The sequence below is a fragment of the Somniosus microcephalus genome, chromosome 18 (assembly GCF_052327205.1).
Source record: "Somniosus microcephalus isolate GS21.2 chromosome 18, FLI_Smic_1.0, whole genome shotgun sequence".
NCBI lineage: Eukaryota > Metazoa > Chordata > Chondrichthyes > Squaliformes > Somniosidae > Somniosus > Somniosus microcephalus.
Window position 1 is genome coordinate 41,840,434 of NC_141004.1, and position 15,074 is coordinate 41,855,507.

The 15,074-nt window shown below is 48.0% G+C and overlaps 1 protein-coding gene across 2 annotated transcripts in view; it reads left to right on the forward strand.

Annotated features, from left to right (window-relative positions):
• The window catches only part of itpr3 (inositol 1,4,5-trisphosphate receptor, type 3), a 324,911-nt gene that overhangs the window by 192,601 nt on the left and 117,236 nt on the right, over nt 1-15,074 (forward strand). For both annotated transcript variants that reach the window (XM_086011397.1, XM_086011396.1), the window contains exon 18: nt 3,979-4,161. In XM_086011397.1, the coding sequence (XP_085867523.1) occupies nt 3,979-4,161 (183 nt within the window). The remainder of the gene's footprint in view (nt 1-3,978; nt 4,162-15,074) is intronic.

A 15,074-nucleotide genomic window follows, 5' to 3' on the forward strand; every position in this document is an offset into this window, starting at 1 on the left:
GACACCACATAGGTGAGGGCGTTAGTGCGTGAGCAGCTAACGTCCGCCGGAAGTATGCAGAGCAGGCAGATCATGATGTCAATCAGTGTGCAATGCCGATTTGATGCCAGCGGTGCCATTTTGGAGCTCAGTGCTCCAGCCAATGCCCTCACTAGCTCCAACAGCTGAACACTCGTTTAGCAGCAGGTTGATTTCTTCTGGCTGTTGGCACGATTCTACAAGTGGTTGGTGCTTTCCATGAATGTTTCAAGTTGTGAAAGTCTACAGGGAGTGGTGTGACAGGCGTGGAAGGACGTTTTGCTGACTTCAAGGCTTCTGCACAAACCAGTTGCTCCCAGACATGCGTGCAATACAGCATGACTTGGAGAATGAACAGAGGCCACAAGCTGCTAGAAGAGGGAGGAGGAGGAGGAGGGAAGAAGGGCTCTCAGCAGGAGGCCATATCCAGCCAGGATGTTCAAGGAGCAACTTTCCTACCTGAATCTCAGTGAGGAACAATGTGAGAGATGTCTGTGCTTCAGTACGGACATCCTCATTGAAATCTGCCTCCTGCTGCAGCCACAACTGCAACCCCAGAGCGGGGCAAGGACCGCATTGCCAGTGGCTGTGAAGGTGACCATGGTGATTAACGTTTATGAGTCTAGTTCCTTCCAGGCTGGAGCTGGAGATATTTGCTTACACCATCTGCAGCTTGTAAATCAGAAGAGTGTGTGGGATGAGGGGGAAGTGGGATGTGAGAAGGAGGATTAGGTATGAGGATACCGTCATCTTCGATGGTTTCAGCCCCGCTGCTGGCCACAGCCTCAGCAATGGCCATTCCAATAATGGCCAGCACCATCTCCTCCACGGGGGTTTGAACATGCAGGCGCGTTTGTCCCCCTTGGGTTAGTTCCTGCTGCCTCTGGTTGTACACTGCCTTGTCCTGCAAGAGAGAGGGAAGTGTGTCAGTGAGTGTCATGCAATCTGTTTGGCTGATGTGGCTGTCATGGTTGAATAGTTGGCAGTGTGTGCAAGCTGTGAGATGTGAGTGTGAGACTTACAGGAATGCCAAGTGTGTGTGCGTGAGATGAAGCATATGAATGTTGGGTATGAGTCCTGATTGATAGCGATTGTTGGTAGGTGAGTAATGGGGGTGTGGTGATTTGAGCAGTGCCTGAGGCTACTGGTGCAGTTGGTAGAATATGGCATCTGAAGATGCAGTCACTGACCTTGCCCACTCGTGTGCGGTCATTCAACTTCTTGTGGCACTGCATCCAGGTCCTCGGGGCTAAACTCCTGGCATTGATCTCCATGGCTATCTGCTTCCAGGTGCAGGTTAGCTTTACGCCGTGCAGGCAAGCTTTAACTGGTGCAAACCTCTCACGATATTGGCCCCCTGCTGATGCGTCCAGCCAATGAACAGCGCAGTTAGCACTGGCTGCACGCAGAGATCATTTAAATGAGCAGGCAGCACAAAGTTCCGTGCAGCCTGCATTGCAATCAACGGGTGCGGGTTAATCGCGCATCGCAATCCCCGTGACAGTTTTCGGGGGTGTCCAATTTAGCCCTCGATAGCTTTTCTCTTTCATGAGTGTTGGGGCCCAAAGCAGATTGAGTTTGACTCTTTTCTCATTATGTTTCACAATGCACTGACCCCTCAAGTTAGGGAGTAGTCACCACACCAGAGTGAAAGGCAAATTGCCTCATAAGGGAACGTGCTTGTGTATTTTCTTTGGCTGAGACTGAGGCACATTGCCAAAGATGTAGAAGGAGTTTGGCACTGCAGTTGACCTGTCATACTTAGTCTGGGAATATTTGCAGGTATTTGTGGTTGCGATGTGGGAAAATGTTCTTTTATTCAGTGCTATTGTCTTGTTCCATAAGTGTTTATATACAGACACAGAGTGCCATCTACAATATTTTTCTGGGATTTCCAAAGCTCTTCCGCTGAAGTTATGTTGAACGAACAGAAGAATCGGCAAGAAAATTCATCTCTGCAGACTTTAGATATGGCAAGAAAAATCACTAGAAATGAAGTGAGAATATATTAGGAACATAGGAACAGGAGTGCGCCATTCAGCCCTTGATCCTGTTCCGCCATTCCATTAGATCATGGCCGATCAGTATCTTAACTCCATCTACCCTCCTTGGTTCCGTAACCCTTTATACCCTTGAGAAATATGCCACTACAGCAGTAAAATAAGAAGAAATATCCTGACCATCCACGTTTAATTATTCTTCACCATCTCGTTACATTTACCACAGCAATCTGGAACATTGTCAAAGCTAGATATTTTCTGTGCCCAACCATCTATTTAGGCATGGAGACCGTGAATTTAACAATAACTTACACTTGTATAGTATCTTTAATGCAGTAAATGTCCAAAAACATTTCACAGAGGTGGAAAGGCGATGTTGGGAAGGACACTGAACAGTACCAGGAGAAAATTCAGGGGCGATTATGAAAGGCATGTTCAAAGAGACGTTTTCAGTAGATGTTTGAAAGTGAGGAATGAAGTCACACGGTAGAGGCGATTAGGCAGAGTGTTCTACAGTTACGACAAAAATGCCTAAAGACCCTGTCATTGATGGCGCTGGGGGAGGGTAGGCAGATATAGGGCAGAGGTACAAGCTGGGATGTAGGGCTGGAGGAGGTTGTAGAGGTAGGGTGGAGTGAGGAATTTGTAAATGAAGGCAAAGATTTTGAATTCAGTAGGCTGGGGGAAGGTCAGCTGATGGTAGGCCCCATGGACAGGGGTAATAGATGAGGTGGATGCGGGTGACGAGAGTTTTGGAGTTCATGAAGGGTGGCTGGTGAGGAAGGCACTGGAGAAATTGAAAGCGGCGATTTTTACTGGTTCCACTGAGGTGATAGCAGGGAACAATTTACAGCCCCATTCACTGACTCCATCCAGAAAAGCACCTTCCTCTGGGTGTCTGGAGTGCCCACCTGTTTCAGGTGGTAGACACTTTTAATATTCAAATCGGGGTCCTATGACAAACGTAGGACCCCAATTGCCATTTTGGGAGACAAGCAGGCAGAGCGAGCGCCGTGAATGCTCCGCCCAGGATTACTCAGCAGTACAGCCAAAGAGAATCAAAAACGATAAGTTTAAAATTATTTATGTGGGGCCATGAGGACCAAGATTGCTCCTCCGCGCTCCACAAGAATAATGTGGGCTACTGCCGCCCAGGCTCCCTAACTATCCGACAAACCTGCTACAGATAGCTTTCTGAGACCAATAATGTGCGTATCAGAACATTATAAATGGAATGTCACATTGTTGATGATCCTCTATTATCCACAAATTGAAGGAGAGCTATCGCTGAATACAAAGTGCAACAGGGTCCTGCTGTTTAGTTAAAGCATTCTTCAACAGAGTGAGCATGCATTTGTTGCTAGTAAAAGCAGGACTGTGTGCAGAATTGTAAATGGAACCTTTGGGGCAATCTGTAGCAGGTTTCTAATGCAAAGGTTGAGATGCTTCCTTCGCATCCCTTTATGAGTTCAAGTATCAGCAGGACCTCACAATATGACATGCCAACCGCGCATAAGATTGGCCAGCTGTGCTATTGTTCATGTTTGAGGGGCCGTATGGCCTGCTCCTGTTTCTAAATAGGATCAATGTTGAGATAAAACATCAAAAATTGAGGGCTCAGGTGGACATAAAACATTCCATGTCACTATTCAAAGAGGAGCAGTAAGTTCTCTCGGTGTCCTGGCCAAAATTCCTGCCTCAAGCAACACCACCAAAAACAGATCATCTGGTCACTCATTCATTTACTGTTTGTGGGACCTTGCTGTGTGCAAATACTGTTGTGCTTTCCTTCATAACAACAAGGGCTCTCATTCATTCATTGTAAAGCATTTTAGGACTTCCTGAGGGCATGATAAGATGCAATATAAATGCAACTGCATGTTCTATTGTGATTTTTTTTGTAATGCAGTACTGTATAAGGAGTGGAGAAGTTGAATACTCTGTTCCATCTTCTTTGTAGATTGAGGCCAGTGAAGGAAATGTCTCAGTCTCCAGAGTACATGAGTATGGAGTACTTTGAAGAGGAAGTTTGGTTGATCTGGACTGACAAACTCAAGGAAGTCCAGGAGAAGAGCATCAGACAACTAGCTCAAGAGGCCAGAGCTGGAAATGTTCATGATGAAAATATCTTGACTTATTACAGGTAATTAGCAAATAGTTTATTAACATAATACTTGACTGACTAGTGTAGACTTATTCTTTGCTTTTAATAAAGTTCCATTCGCAACTCTCAGGTAATGAAGCAGTCCGTGTCCACATGCAGCAAGACCTGGACAACATTCAGGCTTGAGCTGATAAGTGGCAAGTAACATTCGTGCCAGGCAATGACCATCTCCAATGAGAGAATGTCTAACCCACTCTGCTTGACATTCAATGGCATTACCATCATCAAATTCCCCCACCACTAACATCCTGGGGGTCACCATTGACCAGAAACTTAACTGGACCAGCCACATAAATACTGTGGCAACAAGAGCAGATCAGAGGCTGGGTATTCTGCACTGAGTGACTCACCTCCCGACTCCCCAAAGCCTTTCCACCATCTGCAAGATATACTTGCCTGGATGAGTGCAGCTCCAACAATATTCAAAAAGCTCGACACCATCCAGGACAAAGCAGCCCGCTTGATTGGCACCCCATCCACCACCTTAAACATTCACTCCCTCCTTCACCAGCGCACCATGGCTGCAGTGTGTACCATCTACAAGATGCACTGCCAAAGCTCGCCAAGGCTTTTACGGCAGCACCTCCCAAACCCCCGACCTCTACCACCTAGAAGGACAATGGCAGCAGGCGCATGGGAACACCACCACCTCCGAGTCACACACCATCCTGACTTGGAAGTATATCACCGTTCCTTCATCGTCGCTGGGTCAAAATCCTGGAACTCCCTACCTAACAGCACTGTGGGAGTATCTTCACCACACAGACTGCAGCGGTTCAAAGGTGGCTCACCACCACGTTCTCAAGGGCAATTAGGGATGGGCAATAAATGCTGGCCTTTTAAGAGATGCCCACATCCCATAAATGAATAATAAACAAAAAAGAAGCAGTATTGTATATGCTTGTTAATGAACAGTGCTTCAAACAATCGAGTAATCATTCGATTTTATGAGGGTACTCTGATTATCATTTTGTGGCGAAGCTAAAAGTTGCCTTTTTGGAAGCTGTGCTGGTGACCGGAGCAAGCCTCGTTATACCTACAGATTTTATTTACTCCTTGAATGGATCTTGCTGGCAGCGCTGCTTGCCCTCCTGAAATGGGCACAACAAGGCGCGAGTGGCTGGCCTGCAGGACTAGGAATCTTAAAGATAAATGTAACTTCTTAATTGAAACGTTATATTTTTTTAAAAGTTGCTATATCAACATCTTTATTGGTACATCAATTTTTGTTGCCGCTTCAGCTCGATTTTTTTGTATGGTGAAACTGTTATTTCCAACTCCATTCATTTTGTTTTGTTCTCCGGATTTCAGCAACCCTGGCAATGCTGCATTTATTGCCTTTCCCTAGTTGCTCTGAACTTTTTTTTAAGGCTATTTAAGAGGTTTTTAAGTGTCAACCATATATTGTGGGACTGGAATCACATATAGGCCAGAGTAGGTAGAGATCACAGGTTCCCTTCCCTAAAGGACATTAGTTGGTTTTTATGATAATCTAGCAGCTTTCAGGGTCATTTTTACCTGATGCCAGCCCACAAATTACCAAATGAATTGAATTCAAATTCACAATTAGCTACAATAGCCTTGAACTCATGACCACTGGGTTGCTAGTCCAGTACTGTAAGCATTACTTTACTGTACCCACTCATCAAAGAACCATAGCACGGCAGGAAGCCAATATCCCATCATGCCTGTGTCAGCTCTTTGCTAGTACAATTCCAAACTAATCCTACTGACCTCCTTCCCCATAACCTTGTCTCTTCTGTTTCAAATATTTATCCAATTTTCCATTAAAAGATGCAATTGTAGGAATGTCTAGTTCCTATCCAAAAGACTGAGGTCCACTCAGGCGATCAAATAAATGAGGTTTAATGAAAACTAACAGAGTTTAACGGATAACTACAGGAGAACATCGAATATAGGTCTAGTCAGTTCGGAGGCTCCATGAGGACTGCTTGGGCGGTCCCGTCATCATGTTTTTCCCGCCGGTGGGGGATCACGCGATGAACGGCGTGACATCATCGCGTTTACCCGCGCTGTTAAAGTGATCGCACTCTGTACATGTAAACAGTGAAAACAAAGATACAGACTCAGGCTGTAGCTAACATATTATTAAAGGGAATTATATACAACTGATCGGAGTCCCTTAGTGGCTCCGCCACATGCGCCCCCCCCAGAATTGTTTAATAGCAAAAGTAAAACGGCGAGGAGGCCTGACAAGCCTGTCAGATTGACTTCTGTAGCCTTGAAGTGGAAGCTGATGGATGGCGGGCGAGCTGGCGGACGGTTGCGTTTGATCTGGCACGGCGACTGTGGGCGGTCGGCTACGTTTTGGCGGTTGTGCGATCTCGACTGGGCGGTCAAGGTCCAAGTGAGCCGGCTTCAACCGGTCAACCGAAATGTGGTCCGGTTTACCACCGATATCGACCGAAAAAGATTTGTCTCCCAGCTCAATCACGCGGAAAGGACCAGTGTAAGGGGGTTTGAGCAAATCCCGATGCGCGTCGTGGCAGATAAACACATAGTCAGCGTTCTTCAGCTCAGCTGGGACGTGGGAGCTCTGCAAGCCGTGATGCGACATAGGCACTGGAGCGAAACTTCTGGCCGCCTCCTGATGGCTGATGAGCTGCTGGGATGTGGACCATGGCTCTGTTGGAGTCGGAAGGAAATCTCCTGGTACACATAGCGGCTGGCCATATACGAGCTCCGCCGAGGACGATTGAAGATCCTCTTTAGGTGCCATACGAAGACCCAAAAGGACCCATGGAAGCCTGTTCACCCAGCCCGCGCCTTGAAGGCTGGCTCGCAGTGCGGCTTTGAGCGACCTGTGGAATCGTTCGCACAGGCCGTTCGCCTGTGGATGGTAGGCGGTGGTGTGATGTAGCTTGACGCCGAGCCCCTGAGCCACAGCGTTCCAGAGATCAGAAGAAAACTGTGGCCCACGATCAGACGAGATGTCTGCCGGTACCCCGAAACGGGCGACCCAAGAGGAGATGAATGCCCTGGCGACGTTTGCGGAAGTGGTGGATGACAAAGGAACTGCCTCCGGCCATCGAGTGGTGCGGTCCACCATTGTAAGAAGATGAGTAAACCCATGCGAAGGTGGAAGTGGCCCCACCAGGTCCACATGCACATGATCAAACCTACGTTCCGGAACAGCAAAAGTGGCCAATGGAGCCTTGACGTGACGCTGCACCTTGACCTTTTGGCAGACCACGCAGGTGTTGGCCCAGTCGCGAACATCCATGTGCATGCCCCGCCACACAAATTTGGATGACATCAGCCATTGCGAGGCCTTCATGCCAGGGTGCGACAACCCGTGTATGGCGTCAAAAACTTTTCGGCGCCAGGCGACCGGCACGATAGGGCGAGGATCTCCTACGGAGATGTCGCAGAGTAGCATAGTGCCCGCGGCATGGAATTTGATGTCAGCCGTTTGGAGGCTAGAGGGGTTGGTTCTGTAAGATTGGACTTCTGGATCCGAGGCTTGATCCGCAGCCATGAGGGCATAAGTCGATGCCGAGCTGGACTGCATGAACGGTCGCGCGGGAGAGGCAATCCACCACCAGGTTGTCTTTACCAGACACATGCTGAATGTCAGTGGTGAATTCTGAAATAAACATCAACTGACGTTGCTGCCGAGCTGACCACAGTTCGGCGGTCTTGGCCATAGCGAACGTTAGTGACTTATGGTCCACAAAAGCCGTGAACGCACGTCCCTCTAGCAAGAACCGGAAATGGCGGATGGCCAGAAAAATAGCTAGCAACTCCCGGTCGAACGTGCTGTACTTCTGTTCATTTCGCCGTAGTTGACGGCTGAAAAACGCCAGCGGTTGCCACGTCCCATGTACCCACTGTTCCTGCACTGCGCCGATGGCGTAGTCCGACGTGTCGGTGGTAAGGGCGATGGTGGCACCTGGCAGCGGGTGCGCCAGCATGGTTGCGTTGGCTAAGGCGCCTTTTGTGTCGACGAACGCCCGGTCCATGTCGACCGTCCAGCTAATCGGATCCTTGCCGGACTTGCCCTTGAGGGCCTCGTACAGGGGCTGCATGAGCAGAGCTGCATTAGGGACGAACCGGTGATAAAAATTTACCATCCCGAGGAACTCCTGCAGGGCCCTGATGGTCTGCGGGCGCGGGAATGAAGTAACTGCCTCCACCTTCGTTTGCAGGGGAATTGCGCCATCCGATGTCATGCGATGGCCTAAGAAATCAATCTGCTGCAGGCCGAACTGGCACTTGGCCGGGTTGATGATCAAGCCATGTTGACTGAGGCATCTAAAGAGGGTGCGCAAATGGCAGATGTGCTCTTCTTTATTAGGGTTGGCGATGAGGATGTCGTCGAGGTAGACGAATAGAAATTTGAGGTCCCGAAGCACGGAGTCCATCAAGCGCTGGAAAGCCTGTGCAGCGTTCTTCAATCCAAACGGCATCCGCAGAAATTCAAACAGGCCGAATGGGGTGATGACTGCAGTTTTCGGGACATCTTGCGGGTGTACGGGGACCTGGTGGTAGCCACGGACAAGGTCGACTTTTGAAAAAATGGTATTTCCCGCCAAATGGGCAGAGAAATCCTGAATATGAGGGATCGGGTACCGATCAGGAGTAGTGGCGTCGTTCAGGCGTCGGTAGTCGCTGCAAGGCCGCCATCCGCCGCCAGGTTTCGGAACAATGTGGAGAGGCAAAGACCAGGGACTATTCGACTGGCGAATAATCCCTAGCTGCTCCATCGTGTCGAACTCCACTTTCGCAGCTGCGAGCTTGCCAGGTTCGAGGCGCCGGGCCCATGCATAGACCGGGGAGCCAGTAGTGGTGATGTGATGTTCAACACCATGTTTCATGGCCGTGAAAGAGAAAGTAGGTCAGGGAAATCTCCGAGGAGGCGAGTGAAGTCATCCGGAGGTGGGAACGTGCAGGAGACAGTGCGCGCCACGGTGTTACCGCGGTGGCATGGGATGGAGTGAAAAGTGGCCGCAGTGATCAACCGGCGGGGCCGTACATCCACCAGGAGGCCGTTGGCGCACAAAAAATCTGCCCCGAGGATGGCTTGAGAGACTTGGCCGTGATGAAATCCCAGTAAAACCGCTGGCTGCCGAAGCACACCTGGACCCGCCGGCTTCCGAAGGTCCGAATGGCCCCGCCATTAGCTGCCTGGAGGGAGGGGCCATGCCCCCTGGCCTGTAGATCAAGATTTGACGCAGATAGGATGCTACACTGCGCCCCGGTGTCGCAGAGGAAATGTCGACCAGATAGGGAGTCGTTGATGAAGAGGAGTTTTCCCGAATTACCGATTGCCATCGCAGCCGCGGGGCGCTCGTTATAACCGGTCCTCTTTCGACAGGGTGGCTGCTGTTTATTTTTGAGCGAAAAGCTGCAGGGAGGGCGGCAACATCTTGCTTTCGCGCCAAAACGGGCATGGTAGAAGCACAACCCCGCAGGTTGAGGGGCTGGAGCAGCGTCTGGGGGATGGGCGCCTCATGGCAGCGCAGTACAGCTGTGTCACCGCGAAGATCTTGTCCGCGTCGGCAGCCAGCTCTGCGCAGTCTGTAACTTCCGACCTGGCTAGGGCAGCCTGAACTTGCTCCAGTAGCTAGCTGAGGAATAGCTCCCTGAAGAGGAAGCATTCAGGTTCGGAGCCCAGGAGCGTGAGCATTTGGCTCATGAGCTCGGATGGCTTGGAGTCCTCGAGGCCGGGCATATTGAGCAGCCGGCGGGTGCGCTCCGACTTCGTGAGCCCGAAGACCTGTAACAACTGCGCCTTTATCGTTTCATACTTGCGATCTTCTGGTGGATTACCAAGCAGGCTGATGATCCGCGAGGCTGTGGCGCTGTCGAGGGCGGAGACCACGTGATAGTAATGGGTCTGATCCGCAACGATGTTCCTGATTGCGAACTGGGCTTCAGCCTGGATGAACCACGCGGCTGGCTGTTGCTCCCAGAACTGTGGTAGCTTCAAAGCAACGGCGTTCGATTCCATGTTCAGTAACTTCTGCGAAAACCGTTCGCAAAAGTCGGGGTCACCAATGTAGGAATGTCTAGTTCCTATCCAAAAGACTGAGGTCCACTCAGGCGATCAAATAAGCGAGGTTTAATGAAAACTAACAGAGTTTAATGGATAACTACAGGAGAACATCGAATATAGGTCTAGTCAGTTCGGAGGCTCCATGAGGACTGCTTGGGCGGTCCTGTGGCTGACGTCATGATGTCATCACGTTTTTCCTGCCGGTGGGGGGATCACGTGAGGAACAGCATGACGTCATCGCGTTTACCCGTGCTGTTAAAGTGATCGCGCTCTGTACATGTAAACAGTGAAAACAAAGATACAGACTCAGGCTGTAGCTAACATATTAAAGGGAATTATATACAAGATCGGAGTCCCTTAGTGGCTCAGCCAGTCCCTGTGGCAAAGCATCCATGCTAAAGTAACCCTGTATGTAAATACATTTCTCCTAACCCCTCTCCTCATTCTATTCGTGATCATATTGAATTGAAGACCACTCGTCACTATCTCACCAACTAAATTCACTATCAAAACTCTTCGGCTGCAATTTTATCAGCGCACAGAGGGTGGGTTTGGAGGCAGGACCACTGTCAAAATCAAAAAGATTGACGGGGGCAGTATCCCACTGTCAACCCGCCTCTGTCAGTTTCCCAAGTGTTGGGTCTGTCATCTCTGAGCAGACCAGACACCAAGCGGCAGGTCAGCCAATTCAGATACTTAAAAGCTTGTTAAAAGGTACTTAAGCAGCATTTTCCCATGTACTTACCATTTTACCAGATTTTTCATGAGGTTCCCGGCGCTCGGGAATCACGTCAGGTAAGTAGGTTGGGCTGTCAGTGACTCTTCATTCCTCTGAATAGGTGACAGCTGCAAAAGTGGTATAAAAGCTACCATGTCACAGCTGTTCACTTTCCAACGTTAGAAGCTGTATCCTTCAGGATTTAGAATACACTTTTCAGCTTTATGCAGTTTGGAAGTGTTTGGAGTAAACCCTCTATCCACTGTCACCTCCTTGGAACAACCTATCTCACCATTGACAGATCGCTTCTGTCATCAACCTCACCTGCCATCTATTCCAGCAGCATCGATGCCGTTGAAAAAAATCTCACCTTGGTCCTCAGAATCCCACCACGATCAGCCCCAACACCAGCAGCACCAGGCACACCAGCATCACCAACAACAGCACCAACCTTCTCCACAATCACCTGATGCTGCACAGGACACAGGGCATCAGCACCTGACCACATTGCTGCCCGCGAGGCCAGGGATGGCCTCACCATGGCCAGATTTACTTCACTTGATGCTGTACACCCTGGCTGCCACATGATGCGCCAGTTTGGCACCACCCCACACCAGCACCATAAAGCATTCCTGCAATGCCCCAGCCATTCCTTTCACACTCATCACCATTGGGGGTTGGGGGGGGGAGATGGGGTGGGGTGGTGTAAAGTTATGTCTCACCATTCACTGCAACTCACTAAGTCACTTCGAAAGGTGCACACAAATATGTCCAAGAAGGCAGAGTGTGGAAAATAAAGATTTCAATGTTTGGCAGCACATCAACAGAAACTTTACACGAACATTGGCGAAAACACCCAAGTGCCTTCCCTTGTGTGTTGTCAGTTGGTATGATTGGACAAGGATGAAGGTGAGTGTGAGGGGTGGGTGGTGAGATGGGGATGTGATAATATGGGTGGAGATGCAAGGTAAGTTGGTGTGAGTAGGGTTGGGAAGGCAGTGTGATGTGGATGTGATGAGTGGCACAGCAGGATGAGGTTGAGTGTGGCTTTGCAGTAACGTTTCGTGATCTACTGAGATCATTGAAAGGTTTGCACCACTGCAGCCTGGTCCTCCTGACGACATCCCTGCTTGTGCTCTCCTGTGCAATGTGCAACCAGGCTGTGATGGTCTCCTGGGGAGGTCTCTTCCGCCCATTGGAAGGAAAGAGAACCTCCCTGTGTGCTGTGACTCCCTCCATAAGCATATGGAGGGAGTCATGAGAAAGCCTGGGTGCAGCCGTGCACCTCTGTGCAGTGCTAGTCAGTGTTTGCAGCACCTCAATGCTGTAGAACACTGACAACACAACTGTCAAAATGAATATGGCCGTGGTCCCTTTAAGGAAACCGGCTGATGACGCGTCGTCAAATGACGTCAGCAGACCAGCTTTCTTTTAATTGGCCAGGAACCTCGCAGGGCGGGCTTAACAAGCCCAATCAACGTAAAATTCTTCTTACAGCAGGAAGGAACTGGGAGCGGGGTTGACATATGCCACCTACCTCGGCTGCACTTAGTAGGTAAAATCGTGGCCTTCATATCTATTAAATCTCCAGTTAGCCTTCCTTCTCCAGTGAAAATAGTCCCAGTATCTCAAGTCTCTCTTCATAACTATAGTTTCCCATCTCTGACATCATCCTGGTGAGTCTACGCTTTATTCTATCTATGACTTTAATATCCTTTCTATACGGGGATACCCAAAACTGCACACAGTACTTTAACTATGGCCCAACCAATGTTTATATAAATTCATCAGTACATTTTTATTTGTGTACTCTAAGCCCTTATTTTTAACCCAAAAATCAATTGGCCTTTTATGGCTTTATCCATTTGTACATGCACTCTTAGGGAATTATATTTTTGAATCTTCATGTACTCCCTTCAGTGTCTTTCTAGTAAGTGTATACTCCCACTCTTGTTTTTTCTCCCAGATGTATTATTTCACATCCATTTTAACTTGTATCTGCCTACTGTCTGCCCATTCCCCTAAATTGTCTATAACTGCCTGAATCTTTTACAGTTCTCCACACTTTGCCAAACCTACTTTTTTGTTGTCAGCAAATTTTGAGATTGTGTTTCCTATACCCAAGTCCAAATCATCTCTCTCTCTCTCTCTCTTTCTCTCTCTCTCTATCTCTATCTAGAATATATCTATCTATATATCTCTATATCTACTGAGAATAAAAGTAGACTAAGCATTGACTTTTGGGGTACACAACTTTCAATGCTTCTCGAGTCCAATCCACACCCATTTACCCTAACTCTCTGTTTCTTGTCCATCAGCCAACTTTCTATCCATGCTGAATTTCCTCTTTCATACCATACGTCTGAATGTATCTAACAAGCCTCTTGTAAGACACAATGCCTTCTGAAAACCTATATACACTACAACTCTGCATTACTTTATCTTTCCAATCAATCATTTCTTTAAAAATAACCTCTTAACTCTATACAACCATCTTGCTTCCAGCTGCAGTTTCATTGCAGAAATCAAAGTGGGCATGATGGGGGAGTTCCAATTGGGCTCAAGATTGGGGAGAAAGCGCAGTTCTCAGGGGGACAAGAAACACAGGTGCAACTGTACCTCCATGCGTTAAGCATGCACCTGTCCTCACTCCAAGACCTGCATTTACTGGCCCAGACATGCATGTCAAGACCAATCTTCAAAAATGAGGCTGCTGCAGAGCTATTTAATTTCCTGGAGGCCAACTTACAGGTAATTTGTATCACAGGGCCCCTCACATCTTGTGAGTGTTAAGGGTCAGTAAAAGAATTCAATTTTTATACCACTGGATCCTTCCAAGCCAGCACAGGCAACATATGCCAAATTAATCAGGTGCCCACAGGTGTATCAAACAAGTGATAGAGGCATTTTTCACAAGGGGCAACATATTCATAATATTCCTTGTGGAAAGGAGGCATTTGCACAACATAGCACAGAGCTTTTCTTGGATGGTAGTGTTCCCAAGAATGCAGAGCCTCATGAATGACACACTGGTACTGTACATATCATTAGTGTGGCCACCACCTCCTGACAGGCAATGGACATTGTTGGCTTATGGCAAAGGTGCCCTGGAGTACCAAGCAAGGCGAACTGCCTTGTGCAGCAGCATGTCCACCTTAGCAGCCATCAAACCGGGGGTTGAGTGCTACGCCATTCCATTACTTGCCCATAGATTCTATTTGTCTCCACATTGAGTTTCCTTTTTGTCTACTACTTCTTCCCTCCTCCTCCACCCACCACAGCCTTGGAAAAGACTAACAAATATTTTCAAATCCATTTTTAAACTTTATAAAGGCAGAATAATATTTGTTTCCTTATGCAGCCACTAAATTTGAGTGGGCAGGTCCCTTTAAATTTGAGCTGCTGGCTGGACTTTCCATTTGTTCCTTTAAGGTAGCTGCTGGAATAAGGCCCAAACTGTGCAGGCTGCTTAGACTATTCAGATAACCCTGATCTTGTAAAATTGTGTATTGTCAGCTTGCTTTGGAAGTTAGTCATTCTCAGCACAAATCCCAGGAGTGCAAAATCAGGATTGCAGTGTCTGAATTTGGATTTTATGTTCTGTCCCTTATTCCCTATAGCCGTAATGAGGTAATATGAATGCTAATAATTTGATTCCTCTTGCATGAACAGTCTGCATTACATGGCCTTATCGCAAATGAGAACACTAATAAAAGATTTATAAAATTCTTACAATATTACAGCAGAATTTAATTGTCTGCCTTTACATTCAGATACATGGAAAGTAATAATCTGGCCACTTGCAAGTTCCTACTTCATTTCTTAATTTGGGTGACAGAAGCAGAACTACCAAATACTTTAAGCCTATACATAAATTTTGATTTTCATCCCATTAGTCTGGGCTGGATTTGAACCCACATCCCAGTGCTGAAAGGCAAGTCTTTATCCCATTGCATCGCCCAGTCACCTACTTGCTGATTTTTCATACCTCTGCTTCCATACTGAATAGATTTATACACTCACCCTAATGAGATATTTTGAGAGTAGACCTTACGATGATATCTACAGTGTATGGGAGCTACTGCAGTTGTATATGGAGTAAAGGTTGTATTTGGACAGTGTCAATTAATTTCCTTGTGGACATGGCCTGTAAAA